At 42.0% G+C, this 27466-nt stretch overlaps 1 protein-coding gene across 3 annotated transcripts in view; it reads left to right on the top strand.

Moving 5' to 3' along the window:
• Positions 1-27466, top strand: part of LOC140479001 (guanylate cyclase soluble subunit beta-2-like) — a 72940-nt gene that overhangs the window by 27157 nt on the left and 18317 nt on the right. For all 3 annotated transcript variants that reach the window (XM_072572754.1, XM_072572753.1, XM_072572755.1), the window contains exons 6-9: positions 6189-6409; positions 8940-9042; positions 9375-9478; positions 18839-19055. In XM_072572754.1, the coding sequence (XP_072428855.1) occupies positions 6189-6409; positions 8940-9042; positions 9375-9478; positions 18839-19055 (645 nt within the window). The remainder of the gene's footprint in view (positions 1-6188; positions 6410-8939; positions 9043-9374; positions 9479-18838; positions 19056-27466) is intronic.

The following is a 27466-nucleotide window of genomic DNA, read 5'->3' as shown; positions in this document are numbered from 1 at the left end:
TGCTCATTGTTGAAGCCACAGGAGGCTACACAGGAGGCTCCCAAGCACTGAAGATGTCACCTAGACAGGGGACGAAACGTTTGCAACACAAATTCCCAGCTTGGCCAACAGAACCACAACAGCTAGTTGCTATTGTAACAGCAATTAAATAATACCTCATGCAATGTAGGAAATATGAAACAAATTTGGTTTTAAAGCAACCGCAATTTCCAGCAGAGGTACATAACCCTTTCTGATTTACAGCCAACATGAATTCTTGTTGCGGATTCTATCACCCCACAACGCGTTGTTGTGAAGGAGAAGAATTTTAGTGGTTTCCCCATCCAACGATTTGCACATGGAGGGTCTGTAAACTCTTCGGGTGGCCTTCCCATCCTCCTTCTGCCTGTCATATATGTGATGTAGATGAAGCATAAGGTGAATCCCGTATACCTTCATCACCCTCAATCGATAGGATGGCGTTGAGTAGCCAATTGGCCTCAAGGTCAACTTTCCATCCAGACTCAATTTTGAATCTGGCATGAAGAGTTTAGGAGCACGGATGAATCTGAAGTCCAGTTAGTTGTCCTGCCTGGGCATAATGTGCTTAGGTAAAAGGAAGTTGTCTCCTGCAAAGGCCTTTCCAAATTGGACTCCTCCCCGAAGTTTGCCACAATGGGTGCTTGGAACCCCACTCAGGCATTTCAGTCAAGATCCTGTGCCTCCCCCTCCCCCTCCCCCAAAACCCCTGGCAACTTTCTGACTTGGGACTTCTGCCTGACTAAAGGATGGAATTCCTGTCTTCAGCCAATTAACACTCCATGGAGTATTTAATGGGAGAGGGATATCACTATCCCAGTGGCAAGATGGGAAATTCCACCCCCACAAAACTCATCTATTCAATAATGTATTTATGCCCTACATTTTGGGCCATTCAATATCGAAGAGTGTGACATTTGTTCATCATTTTAAACACTTTTATCTAATTATGAAGGGAAGATTTCTGTCTCAGTGATGACCATAACATTAGTTTAATTCGTTCTCCGGGTTGCAGGCAGACTTCCTTTCTGATTATGGGCAAGAAAAAAAGAATCAAATGAGGTGCTTTTTAAAAAATAGGATACTACCACTGCAGGTCTCTTTTTTTGGTAGAAATTCCTGTTTGATTGAATGCATCCCAGAAACATTTGGGGAATAGTCATCTTGGGATGTAGAGGAAAACAGTCAAGTGTGGGTTGGCAACCTGTTTGCATTTCCCATAATTTTCTTTACATTGACTCATTTTGTTTTGCTGTCCAAGACAAATTGATGCTTTTTAGGTTTAACTCTCCACTCCACTGCACTACCTTTTGTACTGATAAAGCTAGGAAATCAGTTAATTGATGAGTATAACATTCATGCCTTTGTGTCCCCCTTGATTAAAAGCAGTATGTGCAGAAATCTAGATTGCTGTCAAATTACAGATGTGGGTTGAAGTTAAAGGAAACATTCACTTATGATTGTCTGCAGTAAGCTGTTCAATGCTTTTGGCTATAGTTTGGGAAAACAGATTGACAATATCCTGCACACGTTAAGCTGTTATTTGCACTTGACCTTTAGGAGGCAGATTTTCAACTTGTCAATCCAAGTGAAAACTGGCTTGTGCTGATTGACAGCCCATCGCACTTGGTTTTTATTTGCATTGACTTCAGGTTGTAAACCTAATCAGTGCAGTTGATATTTGAAGTTCTCACAATGCAAAAATGAATACAGGTGTTTCAGCTTCACTTTGGCAGTAAGTAGGAAAAATATACTGTAAAGTTCCCTTATTAAAACAAAGCAATTATAAACACATTTATAAGGAATGTCTGCATTCAAAATTTGATGATAATGTTAAATAATAAACCAAGTTGGGGAAACTGCTGCAAAATATTTGTAATGAAAGCCAAGTGATATTGCTGTTAAGGTTGTCAATCATTTTTAAATAAGGGAGATTTGCATGAACAAGCAACAATACTTTGAGTCCTTGAAATTACATGGTGCAAATATATTATGTTGTGCAATTTGTTTGTCTATTATAGTAATAGAGGGATTTAAAATAAATGAGTTAATGCATCTGTTCAATCATCAGACAAATCAATTGCATATGAATGTGTTAATCGCATTCTAATTTTAAGCGCCAAATATTCCAATTAGAGTTAATACTTTGGATTTTCAGGAGAGCAGGAGAAAGAAGGGGGTGGTGCAATGCTGAAAAAATGATTAAGAGAAAAAGTAGTGATAACCTTCTTGACATTTTATTTTCTATTGCGTCCATATAGCTTCTAGCAAACAAAAATCAACCATTGCTCAAATAACTTATTGATAAAAGCATTCCATACTAAGTGAAATAATAGGTACAGACATTTTGAATATATTTCAACTAACCTCATTGCTACTGTTTGATGTTTCATACAAAGGGTTTTGATTTCAAAACAAAAATTAAGATCTTATTGATTAACAAGAAAATCAAGCTGCAGGATTTTTAAAGTATTTAAAATAGCCATTGCAGATATTTTTCAAGACTAACAATTTATATATACTGAAGGAAGCAGTCGCCTACTGGTCTTTTCAATGGACTGTTAATGCAAAGACCCAGGCAATGTTCTGGGGACCTGGGTTCAAATCCTGCCGTGGCAATTTGTGGAATTTGAATTCAATAAAAATCTGGAATTATCAGTCTAATGATGACTATGGAATCTGTTGTCAGTTGTCTGGTTCACTAATGTCCTTCAAGGAAGGAAACTACCATCCTTACTTGATCTGGCCTATATGTGACTCCAGACCCAAAGCAATACAGTTGACTCGTAACTGCCCTCTGCGCAATTAGGGATGGGCACTGAATATTGGTACAGCCAGTGACACCCTCACCCTGTGAATGAATCAAAAAATAGATATAATATAAATGTCAACGTTTTCCTTTGCAATATAGCCATACAGTACAAGAACATAAGGAATTATGAAAGGTCATTTAATCCATTAAAGTGCATCTCTCCAATCTATTAATTCTCCCAAATTGTTTTTCTTTTCCAGACCCACAGCGATGTGGTTGACTCTTAACTGCCCTCTGAGCAATTAGAAATGGGCCTTAAATGCTGACCTCGCCACAGGGCACACATCCTCCGACTGAATTAGACAAAAGTTGTGAATCACCACAATTTGCTGCCACTACATGTTCATTTCACATTGAAATTAAGAGCAGGAGGAGGCCATTTGGTTCATTAGACTTGCCAAAGAAATTTGAATCAAGTAATTTACAGAGTAAATGCTCTTTAGCAGTGTTCACAATATTTACTCAAACTCTCTTGTTCAGAAAATGAAACTAAAAGTGCAAGGACTCATCTTTCATGGTGTAAAATGTGGTTAAAATTTATAATTTTTCTGTTATTCTTTTCATTCCTGTCTCCATTTCCTCATCCTCACTCAATTTTTATTTCTTCCTGTCTCCTTGTTTCGCTTTCTGCACCCGATTTAGCATTGAATTTACTCATAGACTCATGAGAGCAGATAGAGGCTATTTGGTCCATAGGGCCACAACTGTCCCCCTGAAGAGCACCCCAACCACGAGTAATAGAAATATGAGTTTCCTGATTGGGGTTGTTAATCTAGTTGAGTTGGGGAGTCCCAGCTGACGTAAAAGGATGAATGTGAGGGATACTGGGCTGTCTGACTCAGTGAGAGGCAATGCTCTTGTCAAATGTTATGATTTTGTAAATAAAGGGTGAATGATGATGGGATGCTGGCCTCTGAAAAGTTATTTCAGTGGTGCCAAGAGTAAGGCATGCTGAAGAAGTGTGCAGCAGCAACTGATTTGAAGTTGGAAGTAAACATTTTCTTACATCATGTCTTTTGGAAAGCTTGACTCCTGCAACCCTGCTGTCAAGGACTGGGCCCAGTATGTGGAAAGAATGGATTATTTATTTCCAGGCACACAACATTGTGGCAGATGAAAAACAATGAGTAATTCTACCGATAGCCTGTGGAGCTGCAGCTTTTTCTGTCATTTGGAGCATAACGTTTCCTGAGGCGCCAGATATTAAAACCTTTTTGGGTACTGAGAAACCAACTCATGGGAGAAGATGGCATATTGTTATGAGGAGCAAGAGTGATTGTCCTGAGTAAAGGTTGCTGTCAAATACTGGATGGACTCCAGCAGGGCCATCCAGGGGTCTCCAATAATGAAGATGTTGATGAGGAGTTATGTCAGGTGGCCAGGCTTGGACAGACACATAGCTATATTGGAGGGACAGTACCTGGAACGCCAACAAGGACAGATATTACCACTAGCAGCAGTGAAATGGCATCGGGAACTTCAATGCCAAACCTGAGACTCCACCAAGTGAGAGTGAGAGTTTGATACAGGGGACAAAGTTTGATGCAAGAAACATAGAAATGGCCCTGCATGGATAAGAGGCATGGTCAGGACCAGTGACTTATAAATTAAAGGTAGGTGGGACAGTCCTGAATAAGCATATGGATCATTTGAAAGCTGCAAATTTGTGGATTGTGTGGGAGCAAAACTTACCCTAACTCTCAGCAATCCTTTAGAGACCTGTCGATTCACCCTCTCGGTCAAACATTGTTGAATCCTCTGAATCAGAGATATACATGATGGAAGTAGCTGTCTCAATGTTTCTGCCTCTGAAGGAAGGGAGCGAAAGTCAACTGAGGTGCTCCAGGTACAAGAGATGAGCTCCTATTCATTACACATGTCCTTAACCAGATTCCAAGTTGGAGGAACCTGACCTGGTGTTAAAATGCTCCGGGTAGCTCTCAAAGGAATAATACCATCCTGTCTCCGTGGACTCAGAGGGGAAGAGATATAAAGATTATAATGAGGTCCTCCAGCTGGATGTCATGGAGTACGAGTTCCCCAATTCAGGCTGTTAATCTGGTCCAATCAGGAAGACCTGGCTGACATAATAAGGATGAATGTCAGGGATATTGGGCCCCTGAATGCCTGACTCAGTGGGAGGCAGTGATGTTGTCAAAGCCTATGTGTTTGCAAATAAAGGATGATTGGTGATGGGATGCTGGCCTCACACTCACACCTCCAGCAACTTTACCAGCAAAACATTCTTGTTTTGAAGTGTCCAGGAACATGGTTAAGGTCTCAGAAAATTCTGCATTAATGAAAATTGAATTGAAACCAAATGTGGGATTTGTGATCATGGAATACATTTCAACTTCCGCTCAAGATGTTTAAGAAACCATTGCTTTATAAAATGGCATTTGACTGCCAACCTAAGCAGCAAGAGGAATACATGGCTGAATATACTCTCTAAAATTTTTTTTTCACTTTACTGATGTTAGCCTTCTGTGAGATCTGACCGTTCTATTCCAGAGACATAGGTCTGGATTTTTATCCCTGTGGTAGATAGTCAGAGTTGGGAAATTTCCCAGAAAGAGCAAGGAGGCAGCGAAAGGGGCTGGCAGGTCCTGAGGTGGGTTGTTTGAAAGGTCTGTCTTGGTGCTCTGGGAGTTATTCCCAGTTATACCGAAAATAATAAGCCCTGTAGTCCTCACTACCAATACACCCAGGCATCATGCATGCAACCGCATGCCACAAGGCCACACCCTATGGCCCTTATACTCTATACCAAGATATACTACTCAGTCAACCTTCAAGGCCCCTCATACCGTGCATGTCAACCTATGGCACTTTCACCATATATTCTGCACAGGACAAATAAAGAATCTATGAAAATCGAGCCAACAATGACTGTCATGTTGGAATTTCAATCTATGCATTCCCTAGGTTACTGTACATATTTTCATTAACTGCCAAAGCAAATAAATGTGCAGTCATTCATTCTGTAAATCACGAGGTCCAAAATCCTGGAACTCCCTTCCTAACAGCACCATGAGGTAACTACATCATAAAGACCACAGCTGTTAAAGATGACAACTCAACGACACCCTCTCTGGGTTATTAGGGATGGCCAATAAATGTTGCCAGCAATGCTCACCTTCCGAGATTGGATTAAAAAAAACTGAAGCTTAGTTTATGTAATTTATGATTAAAATAGTTGTACCATGTTTATTAGTTGTTGCATTGTGCAGTACAGCTTGTACGTACTGTCAATATTTTTTTAAATGTTTCTTTTTCAATTTAAGAACGAAATTTGTTATATTTGACATTTTTAATACAACTCCTCAAAGTTCATTATCAATCCATTTATCTTTGTTAGGCATACTTGGTGCAGTGGCCCTGGATTTTTTTAACAGTGAAATCACGATGGATATTGTGAGTCAGATGGAAGAGGAAGAACGAACGGGTAAAAAGGAACATGTTGTTTTCCTGGTAACTCAGAAACCAGCATATTCACATAAACGACGCAGCAGGTTATCTGCGAAGCCACAGTATCTGTCTGATACACGCAAGCAAAGTGAAAAACAGTTAAATAAATTGGTATGTTGCAAAATTGAAATTTTGTTGCTATTATTGTAATTGATTAAAAAAAAGTGATGAGTTCAAAGACTCTAAATTGAGCCCTTCTGCTTCCACCTGTTGCTGGTTGGGAACGTCATTCACTTAGGGCAAGCTCCATGTATACCCAGCGTACCTCTCCAGCACCTCTCTTGACTCCCTCCCCGTCTTTGTGCCGTTGGTCTGTTTATATGATGTCCAGGCTTGAATGAACCACAATTTCTTCCAATTGAGAAAAAGCTATTTACCCCCACCACGAACTTCAGGCATTTGTAATCAGTTTGATGCCTCTTGCCATCCAATGTTTTAGGTTGAACCAGGCTGCTCACAAAGCCATTTGGTCTTTAGTGAATTTTCAACCCTGAGAAGTCCTAAGATACAAAGAAGACCTAATTGCATTTCGGGAGTGTGATTTGCTTTACCTCTATTTCTCTTGCTGACATCTTAGTCTATATCTTTGTAACCCTAAGGTTCAACTATTTCTCATACTTCATGCTCAGTTGATTCAGAATTATGCTCCCTGTATCCCAATTCTCCCACCCAATTTTGTCAGTAATTCCTTTTTCTTACTAACCTACATGGTTTCCCAATTCCTCAATGGTTCCATTTATAATTAGAACATAGAAAAGTACAGCACAGAACAGGCCCTTTGACCCACGATGTTGTGCCGAGGTTTAATCCTAAATTGTCATCATTTTCATCATCACGACTTCCCATTTCTGAAATCCCATCCAGCCCTACGATGCCATTTCTGAACTCATTGGTGCTGTCACTCAGCTGTCATTTGTATCTGTGCCACTAATATCCCCACCTTCCGAGCATCCTTCTCCCCCCATCTTAACATGACTAATAACCGTTACATATTCAGCTCTTTAGGCTCAAAACTCTATTATTTGCTTCCCAAAGTTTCTGCCTCTCTAATTACTTTTCCTGTTTTAAAATATATCTGTTTAAGCAAGGACTTGCCCCCTGCTGCAAGTATAGCCTCCATTTACTCACCATTCATTTTTACTTATGCTTCTGTGAATTCATTATCCCTTGACATTGTATGGAATTGACATTACAGCATCCTCCACTATCAATAACACGCCAGTTCTAATTAATCAGAAACTGAACCGCATTAGCCATATTAATACTGTGGCTGGAAGAGCAGGTCAGGGGCTATGAACCCTGGAATAAGTAACTCACCTGACTCCCGATTGTCTGTTCACCATCTACATGTCAGCAGTGTGATGGGAAGCAATTCATGTTCAAGTGCAACAAGATCCGGACAATATCCAGGCTTGTGATGACAAGTGGCAGGTAATACTCACACCACACAAATGCCAGACAATGACCATCTCCAATAAGAGACAATCTAAGCACTGCCCCTTGACATTGGATGGTGTTACCAGCACTGAATTCCTCCTTTATCACCATTCCAGGGTTACCAGTGAACAGAAATACAACTGGACTTGCTGTATAAATACAACGGCTACAAGAGCAGGTCAGAGGCAAGGAATACCATGGTGTAATTCACCTCCTCACTCCCTAAATTCTGTCCACCATCCACAACATACAAGTCAGGAGCGTTGTGGAATACTCCCCACTTTCCTGAATGGAAGCAGCTCCAACAACATTCAGCAAGTTTGACATCATCCAGAACAAAGCAGTTGCTTGATTGACACCACATCCACAAACATCCACTCCATTCTCCACTGATACTCAGTAGCAACATTCCATACTATCTACAAGATGCACTGCAGAAATTCACCAAAGATCCTCAGACAACAGTCTCCAAACCCACGACTATGTCAATCAAAAAGGACAAGGCAGCAGATATACGGGATTAATTCCATCAGCAAGTTTCCTTTCAAGCCACTCACCATCCTTACTTGGAAATATATCACCATTCCTTCACTGTCTCTGGGTAAAGAATCATAGAATTCCCTCTGTATGGGCATTCTTGATCTACCTACAGCATGTGGACTGCAATGGTTCAAAAAGGTAGCTCATCACCACCTTCTTAAAGGCAGCTAGGGATGGGCAATAAATCCTAGCCAACCAAGAAGGCCACATCCCATGAGTAAATTTTAAAAATCTCACAATCACTATTGTCTGAAGATCAAGGGAAACAGATGTGTGGTAATACTACCAACTCCAATTATCCCTCAAAACCAGTAACCATCCTGACTTGGATATATATTGCCACCCCTTAAGTGTTGCTGGGTCAAAATCTTAGAACTTCGTCCATAGTGGCTTTGTGAGTCTACCTACAGCATATGACTTCAGCAGTTCAAGGCTGCTCACTATCATCTTCTCAGGTGCATCTACAGATGGGCAATAAATGCTGTCCAAGCCAGCAATGTTCACATCTCAGGAATGAATAAGAAAGTTACATTTATATTTATTTTTACATTGTCAGTATTGTACAAATGTAAAACTTGTTGGTCTCAATGTGATACCATCTAACATTATAAGAATGCATAAGTGGGCATTTTAATTAGATATTCCACAAAATCCTGTGTTTCAGGACTTGGAAAGAGCAATGGCCAAGATGAAAAGCAAAGCGTCTGGATCCCCTGTCAGGAAAAACCACTGGGAAACAGTCCGTGGGATTGTCAAATTGGGAAAAGGTAACCACTGTGACATTTCGAAAATTAGTTTAACTGATATAAAGTCACAAGATGACTCAAACCGTACCTTGTGTCACTCACTGTTTTCTATGTGTCAGAAAGCTTTTTTATATAGTATGAGACAGAGTGACAACTCCTATTTAGATGGAAATCAAATCCCTCTCTATACCAAGCACACAGCTCTCTGGCTGATAATTTTGTGAAGTGCCTAAATGGCTTAGGTAATTTTGTAACCCTATAATTTTAGATTCAAGTGTCTGCTCATTGAATCTTACATGAGACATGAATGTAAAGTTGTGGAATTCATGTTATATTTTGGGTGTTTTTCATAGGCAAATTATTAAGAGGCTTTGAACCAGTCTATCCTGAGAGATTGTGGGTTGATGTAAAAACATTTTGCAATTCTTTTCCTTTTCACGTTGTCTTCAATGAAGAGGTGAGTCTTTTGTCTCTTTGCTCTTTGAAAAGTGTACCAAGCTCTCTGTAAATCGTGACTGAAATGTATTTTTCACTTAGATCTTACTTTTCTGTCTGAAAGCCATGGCTTCTTGCTGTGATAGATCCCATATGTGTTCAGTACCATCCTAAAACTTGCCTAAGTATCAATTATTCATATCCAAGTCTTGTTAGCAAATGCTGACACCTATTTGACTGCAACAGCAGAATTCAAAACATTACTCATGTGCAAATCACTGGACAGCAAATGAGATCAAAAGATAATAAAGACAGAGGAAATAAGCTACAAGGGCAAACTAATGAGGAATATAAAAACTGGCAACAAGAATAAGTTATATGTTTAATATATTTAAATATATAAAAAGAAAGAGGTCAAAGTGAACGTTGGCACCTTAGAAATGAGAGTTTTTGGTTATAAGGAAATGGCAGAGGTGTTAACCAGATACTTTGCTCCAGTCTTTACAGTGGACATCCCATTAATACTAAATAATGCAGGGGAGGAATTAAGTCTCATCACCATCCCTATAGATTTATTATTAGGCAAACTAATGGGGCTAAAGGCAAATAAGTCCTCTAGCCCTGATGACTTGCATCTTAGGATCCTAAAAGAGGTAGCTACAGAAACAGTGGATGTACGAGTTGTAGTTTTTCAAATATCATTTTTCTGGAGAAGTACCAGATGATTGGAAAACTGCTAATGTGACACCCTTATTCAAGAAAGGAGGGAGGCAAAAAAAAGGTAACTTTAGGTTAATTAGCCTAATATCTATTGTTGGAAAAGTATTAGAATCCATTATAAAGGAAGTAATAGCAAAACATTTCAAAAATCAAAATCTAATCAAGCAAAGTCAAAGAGCTGGTGTCTGTAGCAAACCCTGAGGATGCTGGACCTGGCAGCTAAACACGAACATGTCCATGGAGGCAGCCAGACAGTTGCATGATTCACTGCAGCTTTTGGCAGGGGAGATACCAGGATCAAGAGTGGAGGTTCGAGTCATCAGAGCTAGTGAAGATCATCGCTGGATCGTGATTGGACATTGGAGGATCGTTTGGTTGTGCTGACTTGCTCTTGGTGGATCTTCATGCTGGCTTCGGCCTAAAGCCAATTCAGGGACCAGCCAACCTTAGAGCTATGGCCTCAGCAGCCGCCTGCAGCCCAGGCCAGGGCATTCGCAACACTGTCCGAGTGACTGTGAAGAAAGTGGAGGATCGTACACCTGTCAATCGGATGGTGTTCGTCAAGAAGGTTCTGCTGGAATGCTGTGGGTTTGAAGCAGCAGACGTGCACTGCCTGCAGGATTTCCCTGGGGCAGGCTATTTCGACGTGACCTTCAGGAGTGTGAAGCAGTGCGAGCAGCTCCTGAAAGTCTTCAAGGAAAAGGAAGGGGAGCCTCTGTTCTCCATTTCAGTGGTCCCGTTGTGTGTGCTTCCTGCATAGAGGAGCCGGGTGGTTACGATTCATAGGTACAACCCCCAAGTCCCAGCAGCTGACATCCTGACCTTCCTGAGAAGGTACGTCCAGGTTGAGGGAGAAAGCCCGATGTGGTCGACCCTTTTGGGATCTGGACCAGCAAGCGGCAGGTCAGGGTTACCCTGAGGGTCGATCTAGTGGGAAAATCCTCCACCCACCCTCCAGCTTTGCAATCAGAGGGAGCAGAGGGTACTTGACGTACACAGGGCAGCTGAAAGTGTGCCGAACCTGCGGGAGGTCAGGCCACATGGCGGTGGACTGTATGGTCACTATCTATCGGAACTGCAAGAAGGAGGGGCACCCAACCAAGGAATGCAAAGAAGCCAAGAACTGTAATCTGTGCGAAGAGGCTGGCCACATGTACAAGGCCTGCCTAAGATGAGGAGCCACCACCTATGCACAGATGGCCGGAGGTGGCAATGCGAACCGTGGACCGCAAAAGGCCAGCAAGGAGAATGGTGTCTGGGGGCACCCAGAGGGATGGAGTGGAGCAGACGGCAGCCAACAGAGAGGTGCAGCAGCCAATCCAAGCTCCCACAGGACAGATGGAGGAAGTGGAGGAGGAGCAAACCAAGGAGGCAGAGGACTGGATTCTTGTAAAAACCAGGAAGAGGAAACCTAGCCAGGTCCCCAAAGCCACCCAGCAAAGGGGAAATGACACCTGCATGAGGAGGACACAGCCAGCTCTTCAGATGGTGAGGACGGGCGTAAGGAGGGTTGTCACCAGAGGAAGAGACAGAGCGCCGCGGGGAAAAAGGAGGGCAGCACCGCCCAAACAGGAAAAGATGATCCCTCTGAGGGGTCTGGTAAAGACCACCTCCCACCCAGTGAGGACCAGGGGGTGCCCGCCTCCCCACAGCTCCTGGTAACTGGGAGTAGCGACCTTCTGACAGCCCTGCTGTCAGACAGAGAACGGGACTGTGTGAACCCTGGTCCCGACCCGAAGACACCAGAGAAGGCAAATGCCTGCAGCATGGAGCCAGCACCCCTGCAGACAGAGCGTAGTGTAGATACACTTGGTCACGGGCAGATGGGTCTATCCGCTCAAGGATAGATTACCTGTTTGTGTCCTGAACGCTCTTGGTCAGATCCACTGACGTCAAGCCGGTGTTCTTCTCTGACCATTGCCTCCTGCTGGCCGACTGTCACCTACAGGACGAGCAGCGGGCTGGTAAGAGAACGTGGAAATTGAACACCAAGCTGCTGACCCCGGGAAACATTGAGGAGCTCAAGAGGGATTGCGCAGGTTGGAGAACCGTGAAGCCCCTGTTTGAGTCTCCAGAGGACTGGTAGGAAACAGTAAAAGGGAACATCAAGAGGTTCTTCATCCTCAAAGGTGTTCAAGAGGCGAGAGAGAGGTGGGGAAAACTGTCCCAACTCCAGGAAAGTATGCAGAACCTGCTCCTGCTGCAGACGATGGGGGTCGATGTCACGGAGGACCTCCAGGAGGTGAAAAGACAGCAAGTCTCGCTCTTTGCCTCAGAGGCCTCCAAGATAATCTTCCGGTCCAGAGTCCGCTCGGTGGAGCAGGACGAGACATGCTCACGTTTCTTCTTCCAGAAAGTGCACAAAGAGAGCTCCGTGCTCAGCAGCCTGAAGGAAGAAGATGGCTCAATAACTTCATCTCAGGCTGACATCATGAGGATCAGCAAATCCTTCTATGCCAGTCTGTATGACGCGAAGCTGACCGACAGCGTGGCCTCCCAGTCGTTCCTGTCCTCTATCATGGAGGTCTTAGACGATAGAACATGGGAGAGGCTGGAACAGCCGCTATCTCTGGATGAACTGACCAAGGCCCTCGAGTCCTTCGAAAAGAATAAAACTCCCAGAAGCGACGGCTTACCGGTCGAGCTCTATTCTGCTCTGTGGGACTTGATTGGCCAGGACCTGCTGGAGGTGTATGTCAGTATGCTTCTGGCAGGTACCATGAGTGAATCCATGAGGAAAGGCATCATCACCCTCATCTACAAGCGGAAGGGGGATAGGGAGGAAATCAGAAATTGGAGACCAATCTCACCATTAAATGAAGATTACAAAATCTTGGCAAAGGTCATCGCCAATCGGGTCAGGCCTGCTCTGGGATCAGTGGTCCACCCTGACCAAACCTGTGTTATACCGGGCAGGAAGATCGTTGAGAGTCTTGCAGTCCTCAGGGATATGATTGCCTACGTGCAGGACAGGGGGTTGGACACCTGTCTCATCAGCCTGGACCAAAAGAAAGCCTTTGACAGGATATCACACACATATGTGAGAGATATTCTCTCCAAAATGGGCTTTGGGGAGGGAATCTGTAATTGGATCAGACTGCTCTACACCAACATTGTCAGTGCAGTCTTAATCAATGGGTGGGAATCAGATAGCTTCCCAGTCAGATCTGGAGTCAGGCAGGACTGCCCTCTCTCTCTCCTGCCTTGTTTGTGTGCTGCATTGACCCATTTGCCGAGTCCATCAAGAAGGATGTGAGCCTGCGAGGGGTGAGTATTCTTGGCAGTGGGGGCCTTCAGGTTAAGGCCTCCCTGTACATGGATGATGTTGCCGTTTTCTGCTCGGATCTGTTGTCCGTGCGCAGACTCATGTGCATATGTGACCAGTTCGAATGGGCCTCGGGGGCCAAGGTAAACCGAGGCAAGAGCGAGGCCATGCTCTTCGGGAACTGGGCCGACCAATCCTTCATCCTCTTCACTGTCAGGGATGACCACCTGAAGGTGCTGGGTATTTAGTTCTGAGGGGCTGGGACGTGTGGCAAGTCTTGGGGGGAGCATATCAAGAAAGTGAGGCAGAAACTGGGCAGATGGAAGCTACGGTCGCTCTCCATCGCGGTAAAAATCTGGTCATCAGGTGTGAGGCACTGTCAGTGTTGTTATATGCGGCACAAGTCTGGCCTATTCCCAGAACTCGTGCCATCACAGTCACCCAGGTCATCTTCCATTTTGTATGGAGGTCAAAGATGGCCAGGATCCGAAGGGACTCGATGTATAAACCTCTGGGCAACGGGGGAAAAAACACACCAAATGCCACCCTCACCCTGATGGCCACCTTTGTGTGTGGCTGCATCAAGCTGTGCGTGGAGCCCCGGTACGCAAACACTAAGTGTCACTAAGTACTGAGGTTCTACTTGTCCCCGGTGTTGCGAAGGATGGGCCTGGTCTCGCTGCCGTGGAACGCTCCTAGTAGTTGGACCGTTCTGTATCACCTGTCCTTCACAGAGAAATTTATGAAGAAAAACACCTTTGACCACAAGTCCATCAGAAAGTGGTCAGCACGTAGTGTCCTTGTGACCCTTTGAGAAAAGGAGAGGGTGGATCCTATCGAGCGGTTCCCTGAGCAGACTGTCAAACCCATTTAGCAGAATGCCTCATCGCTAGAACTCTCCAACAAGCACCAAGAGATGGCTTGGCTGGTGGTGAGAAGGGCTCTGCCTGTGAGATCCGTTATGCAGGCCCGGACTCTCTGCAGCACGCTGCCCTTGAAGCGGCTGTAGAGGGGACGAGACTGTCACACACCTCCTTTTGGAATGTGCCTACGCAAAGGAAGTCTGGAGAGGAATGCAGTGGTGTTTGTCGAGGTCCGTCCCGAGCAGCTCCGTGACGCGGGACTCCGTGCTCTACGGATTGTTTCCCAGGATGCACACCGAGATGAACATCAACTGTGCCTGGAGGATCATCAATTCTGTGAAAGACACTCTTTGGTCTGTCCGAAACCTGTTGATCTTCCCGCTGAAGGAGCTGACCCTGATTGAGTGTTGCAGACTGGCACATTCTAAGGTCCAGGACTATGTGTTGAGGGACGTGCTGAAGCTTGGGGCAGCTGCCGCCAAGGCACAGTGGGGAAAGATCACCGTGTAATATCTGCCTGCCAAAGAAGAACAGGGGGCCCATGCAGTAAGTGGGCTCCGCTGACACCCCAGCTAAATATATGGATAGTAAACGTACAGACCTGTATGTATGAATGATTACTCAATCTCTATATGCAAAGAAATGGAATGTTTATGTATGTATAGCATGACCAATTGTACAGATCATCAAAATATTTTTATTATTAAAGTATATTTTTGAAATTAAAAAAATCACTGCAGCTTTTGGGCAAGGAAGGCCATTGTGTTCCATATGTCTGTCTTGTCTGCTGCTGTTGCTCCTCCCTGTGCATGTGAACAAAGACCCTGATGGTTGACCCCAACAGGGTGTTCTCTTGCTTATGTTGAGCATATGCCTGGTCTCTGACAGTGCACTCTGTGGCAGCAGCCTGGGGCGTTTCTGCTACCCAGATTGTGTCCCATCAAGCTCTATCCTGCCGGTTCCCACTGAGAGGCATCAGTATCTGGGCAGGGAGCAGCCTTGCCAATGCTTCCTTTGTGGCCTATGTATTCTAGTGATCAGAGGTTGAGGATGGAACTTCGGTGGAGCCAGCATTTCTCTTCAGAGGTTGAGGGCAGACTTTCAAAACCTGCAAAGTAAGAGAGAGAAGGTATCAGGGCCAGTAGTTAGAAATGGCATCCAATAATTGAGGGTGACAGCGGGTTTAATAGGAAAGTGGCAGTGGCATACAGAATGGTACTTACTTGTTTGGCGGGACATGGAGGTTTCTGCATCCCTGCAGGAGTGGTCTCCATCTTCTCCTGCAAAAGCCAAAATTCTCTCCTCATAGAGGATAAGGAGCCTGATATCATTCACACATCCACCTATGCAGACAATCTTCATCCTGTTATGGGCTGTTGTCTCTTGTAATGAGTAAAACGGGGTGAATAAGTGAGATTGCAGTAGGAGGCATGGCTATTGGTACACGTGCATTTAGGAGAATTGTGTGGAGGTGTTCCTTGGAACCGAGGAGGCAAATCAGAGGGCATGTGGAATTAGTGTTTTGCGAGGCTAGAGGGGAGAACAAGTGATGGAAGATATTGCAGACAATAGTGTGAATGGCACAGCAAGTGTCTTGGTTGGATGTAGATCCCGTGGCAGATATAGAGACAGTGTGAGATGACAGAGAAAGGAGTACCCTGGCAGAGTGGAGAAGTCATTGAGGTTTTTATGGCACTGCTAACCATTCCACCACAGCCTGGAGATGGCAGTGACTCAAGTGGTGGCCTTCCACAATGCTGGCAGGATCTGGTGGTGTGGCCCCCACTGCTGGTCCTCGAGCAAGAGACTGACCCACCCCAGCACCATGCTGACCTGCTTAATCATATTCGATATTTCTGCTATTTCTGCTATTACATCCTTTATAACAGACTCTAACATTTTCCCAGTCACAGAGGTTATCTGGCCTTCAGTTACTTGAATTTTTTTGCCTCCTTTCCTTTTCAAATAAAAGTGATACATTTTGCTGTGAATGCTATTTAAATGGATTTCCAGAACACACCCAATAAAATCCCTCCTAAGAGATTTTTAGCTAATATCGAAACCATGCAATTTAAGGTGAGGTTTGGAAATGGATGAAATGGCAGGAGACAGGGATTAGCAAGAGGTATCCTACAATTGAGGTCTCACTTATTCACTGTATTTCTTAACAACTTCAATTATGTTCTAGAAAAATTACAAAGCAAACTTGCTGATAGGGAGCATTGTTGTAGGTGGCAGCATAAAATTACAAAGAGATATTAATAGATTAAATTATTGAATAAAACTGTGCCAAGTGGATTTCAGTCAAGGTTATATTCATGAGAGTTATATTCACGAGAGAACAAGGTACCACATATATAGTGTAAAAACTACAAAAGAAGGTCCAAACAGACTCAGGGGTCCAAGTAAATGAATTCTGTATAAGTACAGAAGATAATCAAAGAAGTTAATAGAATACTGGTCTTTAAATCTATAGGATGAGAATAGAATGGAAAAGATGAAAATTTCAGCTATACAAGGCCCTGGTTAGACCACAGGGAGAAAATGAGGACTGCTGATGCTGGAGATCAGAGTCGAGAGTGTGGCACTGGAAAAGCACAGCAGGTCAGGCAACATCCAAGGAGCAGGAGAATAGTTGAGAGGTCCATTCAAAAGCCTGAGCCCTGACGGAGATCATCAAGTTTTGGTGGTAATCTGACCACACAGTCAAGGTCCTCACCCCAGCAGACTGCCAATGAAAGTAGGAACAGGCTCTTTCCTGATCACCTAACGACCATAAGATACAGGCATAAGCCCTTCATCAGGAATGACTGGTTAGACCACACCCAAAGGCAGTCGTGCCTACCACACCTGAAGAAGAAATTATTGGCCTGGGAGATAGTGCTTACTACGTTTCTCATAATAATACCTGAACTCTAAAGATTACATTTGAAGGCAACACTACACAAATGGTGGTTTTATTTCCTGGAATTTAGAAGGACCAATAATTATTTGATCAATGTTTTCAAGATATTAAGATATAAGGTCAATCAAGAGAAACTGTTTTGGCTGCCGAAACAGCCTAGGAAGAGAGGCCAGAGTCTGAAAGTTAGACCAGACCTTGAAGAATTGAAAATAGGAAATACTTCTAACAGTTGATAAAAGTTTGAAATTGTGTTTTTCAATTGGCAATTAATGTTCACAAGTTGGCAACCTTGAGGTCCTTAGCAACTTATTTATGGCTCCCAATCTTTATTGGCTGGTTCCTATTTTCATGAAAAGAGAATAGAAATATTAAGTTGAGGAAATGTCGAACTAGAAAATAACACCATTTTCCTATGGAATCAAATCACAACCAATTGCATGGTTTCAAATGATTTTCTTAATAAACATAAACTCATCAGCCCTCGATTTCCAGGATCAGGTTTCACAGTTGTGGCCTTAATGTTTCTAAAATAATAAATTATTCTGAATGTTATGTAAGCTGTTTTTATATATCAGAATCAGTGTGCTGGAATTTTGACTTTCTTCTGAATATTTTAAGCATAAAATCTGTTTTCAAGATGAATTTACCAACAAATCTAAAACCAGCATATTTCATACATAACAAAAATGATTATAAAAACATGGAGACAAGACATTTTTCTCCTTGTTGTAAGTGAATTTCTTATTGATGTTTCATTCCAAGTAAAAAGTCAATGCTATTCTAATGTTAGTCTTTTGTGGCTCCAAGCAATTTATATTTTAAGCTAATTTCTTTTAAAAATAACCGGCTTTTCAGCTGACCCATATGCTAGATCCATTGCAGGTATTCAGATTAATCAATTTTTACTATCCACAGATTTTCTAGGACATGAGACAAAGGTTGGGTAGATATAATTTGGTTGCAGTGATCTACTTCTTTCCTGAATTCCTGTAATCTAGCCTCTCCTGGGAAAATGAAATCAAAATTTCAAACACTCTTACCCTATGAAGAGAGGTTTAATTCACCTGCTTCATCAGTGTTCTATTATTATGCACAAATGGTGTTATGTGCTTTCCAAATTTGATACTTTTGATGATTTTGAATTACAAAGTTTTATTAGCATATATTGAAATAGTGGATGTAATACCACAAAAAGCAATTGTCTTGTTATTAGATTAATTAGTTTAATTGTTGCCATTGTATTTCTGTATGATTTCAGACAATTAAATCCTTAAATTGTGATAAGAATTTTTTATTGAAGGAGAATTTAAACCTTAAGAAACATTCTAGACAAACCAGCCTCATTTCATAATAGTGTATATAGTCCAAATCTCAATCCAAGTTTTGGGTTGACACTAAAAGGAATTAGAAGCCACTATGTTTTAACATTAAACATGCAGTGTAAGGGTCCATCAGAAATTAATACTGTATATGATTTGAAAACTGATAAAAGACTTTTGAAAAAGTAGCAATTATCAACTCCATATAACTGAACAAAGGTAGATGTCTTATCTTTCAATATTATGCATTGCACGTTAATGATTCAATTTATTTATGTTTTATGCTAAACACTTGTGTTGGACTTTTAAGCTTAGGGTAAAACAAGCAGGGATAAATATACAGAAACTGGTCCCAGGACTTCAAACAATGGACATCCGACTTGATGAATACTTCAACATTGTTCACCCGGAAGTAACATTCAAAATATCAAGTGTGCGGAAATTTATTAATAGCTTATTTGTGTTAAGAACAAAACGGGAAATGATGCCAGAATCATGGAAGCATCGTCCAATGTTGGAACTAAGAGGTGTGTGTTAGAAAATGCGAGGCAACTTTTAAAATATATAAGTCAAAATGATTCCTTGTCATTGTTATTTCTTCAACTGCTTGGCTTTATGGGATACCCTTGGTCAATTCCATTCTTACCTACTCAAACACAGTCATTACTCCTTTATAAATTACTCCATTTTATGAAGTCTCAAACCAGTCAGCAGAATGTTCTGAATGTTTCATTTTAAAAATGTTTTGAATAATTAACAGTAAAAGTTTTATGTTTTTATTTTGTTCAATTTGCGCTAATGACCACATCAGAGTAGTGACTTTCAGGAGCTAATGAAGACCTAACAGTGAGAACCGATCTAATTGCCATTCAAAGAATTAGTTAAAAATCCATAGCTGATTAGTTAAAAATCCATTGGTTTTGAGCACACAATCTGTGGCCTGCCACAGTGAGATCCATACCCTTCTACCCTTCCCTTTAGTATGTCTCAACAAAAAAAATCAGAAACCAACCAAACAGAAGGAAGAAAGGAAAAACAACTTTTTGCATACTTTCATGCTTTGGCATTTTTTCAAAGCTAACTAACTTGAATTCAAAAATAAGAAATACTCCTGAAAAGTCAAATGCATTATATTTCTAAATCAAAAGTGGAAAATAATATCAGTTTTTTCTTCATCAAAACTTTGAGTTGCATCTTCCACAAACACATGAAGGAGACCAAAGTTCTCTCGGCAGAACTTCCACCTCACCCATGGTCTCAGTCTATCCCAGACTGCTCATAATTTCTGCACCCCCTTCAACTTTGAATTTAGCTTTGAACTTCACATCCTAGTAATTATCAAGATCACCTCTACAACATTACCTGCCTTCATCTTTACTTCAGCCTTCCACTACAAAAATCAGAAACCCTTATGCCTTTGTGAATCAAATTTTGTCGCATTCTCCTTATTGATTCTCCATTCAACACATTCCAAATTTTCCAAATAGTGTTATACATATCCTCCCCTGCACCCAAATCCATCTGACTATCTCCCTACTCTTGCTGGTGATATGGCCCTCTGATGTATGATGTATGTTTTAAATTCAAATTCCTTGCTCATAAATCCTCCCATGAGCTTCCTAAGAGCATTAGGCCAGTCAGGCATTACTGGAATATGCATGAGTGATTAATTATACTCTATTTGCAAGATCTTTGTCCCCTTGCTTAACCAACTGTATCCCTTTGTAGTCTCTTCATGCCTTCTTCATAACTCACTTCCCCACCTATTCCTATGTCTTCAGCAAATTTAGCATCTAAACCTTTCATCACTCATCCAAGTCAATTGTAACAAGAAATAAACCCAGTACTGATCCCTATCTTGCATCACTCATTACATGTTGCCAGCCAGAAAATGCCCCCATTAATACCAATTCATCTTTTCTTTCTATTTCTTCTTTTCCCTCTTCCTCCCTCATCCTTCTCTTCCTTCTGTTTCTGAGCTACACCATGTAACCTTTGTGACAAAAAGTGTTTCCTCATAACAGAAAGGCAGAACTGGATATCATAGACCATGATAGATATGGACACATTGTCTGAGAAGCCTCCAAGCAGTAGAACTGTTCCCTGAGCTTCACAATAGTCTGTTGTATCATACCTGTTATTGTATATGTACTGAAAATGTGTTGCTGGAAAAGCGCAGCAGGTCAGGCAGCATCCAAGGAGCAGGAGAATCGACGTTTTGGGCATGAGCCCTTCTTCAGGAATCCCTTTTTCAGGGCTCATGCCCAAAACGTCGATTCTCCTGCTCCTTGGATGCTGCCTGACCTGCTGCGCTTTTCCAGTAACACATTTTCAGCTCTGATCTCCAGCATCTGCAGTCCTTACTTTCTCCTCATTCTATATGTACTGGCCATTATCATTGGGTTGTGGAGTAATGAACTATCTGTTATGCAAATAGCACTTATCATCTAGCAGCGTCTGTCCAATACTGAGGGAATAGCATATTGATGCAGAATAAAAAGCATCACGTTTGCTGCACAGGATAATGAGCATTCAGTAGCATGATGTGCTGACTGGAGTGCACACCAATGTTTCATTCAGGGGAGTTGGACCCTTCTGCAGCTGTAGAAACATCTCAGCATTTAAGTGAGGTGCCTGCAAAGCACATTTCCAGAACCCTGCACCCTGAGGAAGCCAGGTGTACATCCCACTTCCTTCAACTGAGGCAATTCAACACAGACTTCATATGGCATAAAGAACATCCCTTATGCAGCAAGGGATAACAACTTTACAGACATTAGAGCTTTCGCCTGTTCTGGCGTGGAAAAAACCCAATGCAAGAGCATCATGGCTATAGTAACCTTTGCAGCCGCAGGTAATGCTGTTCTTGCCCATCTCTGTGGCTGCAGATCTGCATGCTAGAGGAGGCAGATTTCCAGGAGCATCCCTTCCTTTTAACTGAACTGATGTACACACTGCTCCCTGTTTACGCTGAGGTGAGAAAAGTGCTTTTGGAAGACACTGGCTGGGTACATTCTCCACCTTCTCCCTCCTCTGAGCTATCTCTGCTCAAACACTCTATTGAACCTAAGGCCAGGGTGAGGTGGGGATGGGGATAATTGTAACACCTATGACTCAGAGCATGTTGCATGACTGGAAGATTCAAAGTCATAATCAGTCCATGTGCAGCACCATTTCCTGTCAAATCACCAACTTTAAGCAATTCTGGACAGAATTTAATGAGCACCTTACCAGAGAGCAGTTGATGATCCCTTTTAATAGTACTGGTTGAGGACTGGGTACCATGGGCAAGTCCTTCTTGCTGCTGAAACTATCTTTGGTTGTGTGATTTTAACAAAAGGCATTAACTGGAGTAGCATAGTTGAAAATAGTGGCACTGACCTTGAATCAGTATTGCACTCTGCACGATCTACTCTGCTTACATCCATGTATACTCTTAATGGACCATGCTATAGGTATGTGCACAGCTTTGGCTGCCATTTTACTTTTGATTGAAATAAGACCAACTCAGGCAAAGGCAGTAAGATTGGGCAGAGAAATATATCACTGAGTCTGTGATCATTTTCTGGCCAAGTAGTGATTTTCCAATCTCACTTCCAGTAAACTTGCTGCCTCAAAGGGGTGGTCAGAACCAAACTAAAGTGGTAATAATTTAGTCACATCAAAAGTCACATTTTCTGCCATTACTATCACAGATAAACTAATGCTAGTACAATTTACTGACCAACTCTGAGCAGAGGAGTCACTTATTGGATGAATAATGGTACACTTGATCTAGCAGAGCCTAGAAATTGTTTACAGTCTATTCAAAAATTTTCATTGTCACCAGAGGCCTTTGTGGATTGTCACAAAGCTGGTTTCTTTTTTCTAAAAGCTATTCCTTTTCTCAAGGTTACTATGTCCTTGTTTTTTTTTCAGAGGAGTAATAAACTGCTCCTGGTTCTGATTAGTCTGACTTGGTACAAAGATTAAAGGGTATTGAGAGGCCTTTTTGTTTATGTGTGAACAGATGAGACTTCAGGCCAAAGTGGTCATGTTTTAGAAGTGACCTATATAATGAAAGAGAAGTGGTCAGCTCTCTAGCTGAGCAGTTTAGTTCGGTCCAGAACTGGATAGGAGTTCAACAGTGAGCTGTGTGGAATCAAACTCTTTCTGCCCTTCTAACCTCAACCTGTAAGCATCTGTTCCATTTCTAAACTGTGTTTCAAGACAGTTTGCTTATTGGGGCAGTTGTGTATATTTGGGACAGCATAATTAAGTCTAGTTTGGATAGACTGAGTTCTGTAGGGGTTCTTTATTCTGTGCCTTGTGTTTCATTCTGTAATCTTGCAAATACATTTTTGTCTATTTTTAAAACCTGGTAGTCAACCTAGCTACTTCACTCTGGGTAATTTTCACTGTACACCTATCGAAACAAATTGCAAAGTTATGGTCTGGGCTGCCTGCTTAAGAATGTTTTGAGTGGTCTGGCCTAGTCCATCACAGACTGGGGGCTCTTTGTGGGATTTTAAACAGCGAGTGGTAGGTGCTAGTGTCTTTATTTCGGGTGTTGGTTTGGTTAGATAGACAAAGCTTGGGATAGTAATGGCTCTTAAAGTCATCAAAGGTTTTCTGGAAGTGGATGCGGTGACTTTGGAAGTTTTGCAAAAGGTGAATAAAACCAAGCTGCAGGAATTAGCAGAGAACCTGTAATTGGAATTGCCTGCTTCTCTAAGGAAAGGAGAGATCATTACATCTGTAGCTCAAAATTTAAACTTGCTGGAGAAACCCTCAGAATCTATAAAGATGGCAAGAATTCAATTGCAAATGAAGCAGATGGAGTTAGAGGCATGAGATAAGGAAAGGGCAGCAGAAATGAAACAGTTTGAGTTACAAGTAGAAGAGAGGGAAAAAAGAGAGAGCAACAGAACAGAAAGAAAAAGAGAGAGCTTTTGAACTTCAAAAACTGACACTTAAAAAGGAAAGTCAGCTTAAAAGGCTGGCAATAAAGACTGAAGGTAACCTTAGTGAGGAAGAGAGTGAGGACGCCTAGTCAGACGCCTAGTGAGAAACCGTTTAAGAATGTTTAAGCATTGCCTACATTTGATGAGAATGATGTAGAAGCCTTTTTCATCTCATTTGAAAAGGTTGCTAAACAAATGCAGTGACCAGTGGCAATGTGGGTTTCGTTGATCCAAATGAAACTTGTAGGTAGGGCTTGAGAGGTATTCACATCCCTATCAGAGGAGGTATCTGGGGAGTATGAGGAGGTGAAAAAAGCCATTGTAAGTGCATATGAGCTTGTACCAAAAGCCTTTAGGCAATGTTTCAGGAATCTAAGGAGGGACCCTGGTCAAGTCTATACTGAGTTTGAAAGGATCAAACAGAGTAATTTCAATAGATGGATAAGAGCTTTAAAAATCGAGCAAAACTATGATGCCCTTAGAGAGGTAATTATTTTGGAGGAATTCAAAAATTTACTGCCTGAAGTAGTGCAAACTCATAGAGTCATAGAGATGTACAGCACGGAAACAGACCCTTCAGTTCAACCCATCCATGCCGACCAGATATTCTCAACCCAATCTAGTCCCACCTGTCAGCACCCAGCCCATATCCTTTCATACCCTTCCTATTCATATACCTATCCAGATGCCCTTTAAATGTTGCAGTTGTCCGAGCCTCCACCACTTCCTCTGGCAGCCCATTTCATATACGTACCACCCTCTGTGTGAAAAACGTTGCCCCTTAGGTCTCTTTTACATCTTTACCCTTTCAACCTAAACCTATGCCGTTCTAGACTTCCCCATCCCAGGGAAGAGACTTTGTCTATTTATTCAATCCATGCCCCTCATAATTTTATAAAAGTGCAGAGAGTTAAAACAGCAAAGTTAGCAGCTGAAGTGGCTGATGATTACGAGACACTCCATAAAACACGGTTTGGCTTCCAGAATCAATTTCAGTCCATGAAGGTTAGAAATTGGTGCAAAGAGAAATCCTCATGTGGAAAGGGAAAGGTAGATCTCAGCGAAGATCATAAGGATAACTTACCACAGAGTAAAAAATAAACCCTTGAGGGGGACAAAGAAGTTGAAAAGTTCTGGTGTTTCCATTGTAATAAAGTGGGCCACACAAAGGCACAGTGATGGTGGGCTAGGAGAAAGCCAGGGCATTTTGTTGGTCTAGTAACAAAAAAGCACAAGGGAAGTTAGACAACTGCCTCAGAGTGTACAAGATGACCAGAGGTTTGTTAAGAAGGAAGTGCCAGATCTGCTTAAAAATACATGCAAGGATAAAGTTTATTCACATAGGCCAGGAGCAGTAGGTAAGAAGGTTATAATATTAAGGAATATAGGATGCTTTCAGTCTGTAATGCTGAATGACGAGGAGATCTGTACTTCTGAGGGACTATTTCCAGAAAAAGTACTGGTAACAGGAATTCATGGTGAGACAAAAAGTGCTCAATTATGTAAAGTGAGGCTAGGGAGTCCAGAGAACAGTGGAGAATTTGTGGTAGGAATACTGGACAAACTGTCAGCTCCAGGAATACAATTTGTTCTTGCAAATGATATAGCTGATTCACCGGTAGGCATGCTGCCTACTCTAGTTGAAAAGCCGGTGGAGACACAGGCAACTGAAGAAATGAAGAATGTTTATTTAGGAATTTTCTCAGATTGTGTGGTCACAAGATCACAGAGGCACAAGTTAAAGCAGGAGAGATCAAAAGGCAGAAAGGAAAGGAAGCTGACGTAGCATTATTGAAGACCTTGTTTGATCAGATAGGTGGCACAGAGCAGGAGCAAATAAATAGGTAAACATACAAGTATCTTTAGCTCTGCTAAGCTGGTTGAATTACAGCAGAAAAGTGAGAACTTAACACAATTATATCAAAAAGGCATTTACAGAGAAGGAAAGTGAATGCATCCCTGTGTATTATTACTTAACAAATGATGTCTTAATGAGGAAATGGAGACCATCACATATTCAAGCAGGTGAGAAATGGGCAGAGATTCATCAAATTGTTTTGCCAGTAGGGTATAGAAAGGAGGTGCTGTGAGTGGTGCATGACCTACCAATGGGAGGTCATTTAGGGGTGAGGAAAACACAGGCTAAAATACAAAGATGTTTTTACTGCCCTGGACTGCACAGGGATGTAGTTGAATTTTGCCTGATGTGTCATACATATCAGCTAATCGGAAAACCACAGGCAATAATAAAACCTACACCTTTAATATCTATTCCAGAATTTGAGGAACCTTTCACAAGAGTCTTGACTGATTGTATCAAGACAAAAAGTATTTATTAACAATAATGGATGTGCCAACTAGATTTCTAGAGGCAATCCCATTATGCAACATTACAGCTAAATGGGTTGGAGAAGAATTACTTAAATGTTTTACAAGATATGGACTACCAATAGAGATCCAGTCAGATCAAGAATCAAACTTCACATCCAAGCTATTCAAGGAGGTTATGGATAACTTGGGAATAAAGCAATTCAAATCTACTGCGTACCATCCAGAATTGCAAGGAGCACTAGAGAGATGGCATCAAACACCAAAGACCATGTTAAGGGCTTATGGCCAGAATTATCTAGATGATTGGGATAAGGCAATTCCATTTGTACTTTTTGCGATCAGAGATGCACCAAATGAATTGACCAAATTCAGTCCATTTGAATTAATCTTTGGGCATGAAGTAAGAAGACCATCAAAATTGATTAAGGAGATATTAATAAGTCAGAATTCAGACATCAACCATTTGGACTATCTATCAAATTTTACAGAATGTTTAAATAGAGCTGGAGAGTTGAATAGACAGCATTTAAAAGTATCACAACCTACAATGAAAGAGGAGGCGGATAAGAAATCACAAATTCACGATTTTTGCAACTGTGGATAAGGTATTGGTGTTACTTCCAGTAACAGGTAAACCTTTAAAAGCAAGGTTTAGTGAATCATATCAAATTGAAAACAAATTGAGTGAGGGGAACTACTTGATAAGGACTCCAGACAGGAAGAAATCTCACAAAGTGTGTCACGTGAATATGCTCAAAAGGTATTTTGTTAGGGAAGGAAAGCAAGAGGAGAAGGTGTTAATGATTACAGTACAGAAGGAAGAACCAAGTTCAGAGGATTCTGAATTGGACATTCCTCAAATCAAATTGGACAATGAGGATGTTGTCAAAAATTAGGATAAATTTTTGGGATACATTCCACAAGAAAATCAAAATGACCTAAAAGGGTTATTACTACCATACGGGGAGATATGCGAAAATTAACTGGGAAGTACTAACCTAAATGTGCATGGAGTAGTTTTAGGAGATACTGTTCAGATTAAGCAACATCTTTGCAGGCATAACCCTCTAAAGTGGGCACAAGCTCAGAAGGAGATAGAGTGCATGCTCCAAGATGGCATCGTTGAAGTGAGTTACAGTGACTGGAGCTCACCCATAGACAAAGTGCCAAAGCTAGATGGTACCCAACGGTTATGTATGGACTACCGCAAAGTCAACGCTGTTAGAAAGACTAATGCGTATCCAATTCCACAGTTGGAGGACTGTGTTGAAAAGGTGGGTCAAGCAACTTACCTTTCTAAGTTGGACTTACTCAGAGGCTACTGGCAAGTACCTCTGTCAGAGACAGCAAAGGTGGTTTCGGCTTTCGTAACGCCAAACGGACTATATCAGTTCAATGTCATGCCATTTGGTATGAAAAACACGTCAGCTATATTTCAGAGACTGAATAATAAGATCATTGCCAGACTACCCAACTGTGTGTGCATATTGATAACCTGGTGATTTTTAGTCACTCATGGAAGGAACATTTACAGCATTTATCGGATTTGTTTGATTGAATTCAGAAGGCAGGCTTGATGGTAAACCTAGCTAAAAGTGAATTTGCCAAAGCCCAAGTCACCTTCCTGGGCCATGTTATTGGACACGGACAAATGGCCCCACGCG

This window comes from Chiloscyllium punctatum, chromosome 6, assembly GCF_047496795.1.
Source record: "Chiloscyllium punctatum isolate Juve2018m chromosome 6, sChiPun1.3, whole genome shotgun sequence".
Lineage (NCBI taxonomy): Eukaryota > Metazoa > Chordata > Chondrichthyes > Orectolobiformes > Hemiscylliidae > Chiloscyllium > Chiloscyllium punctatum.
This window is presented reverse-complemented; position numbering and strand designations above follow the sequence as displayed.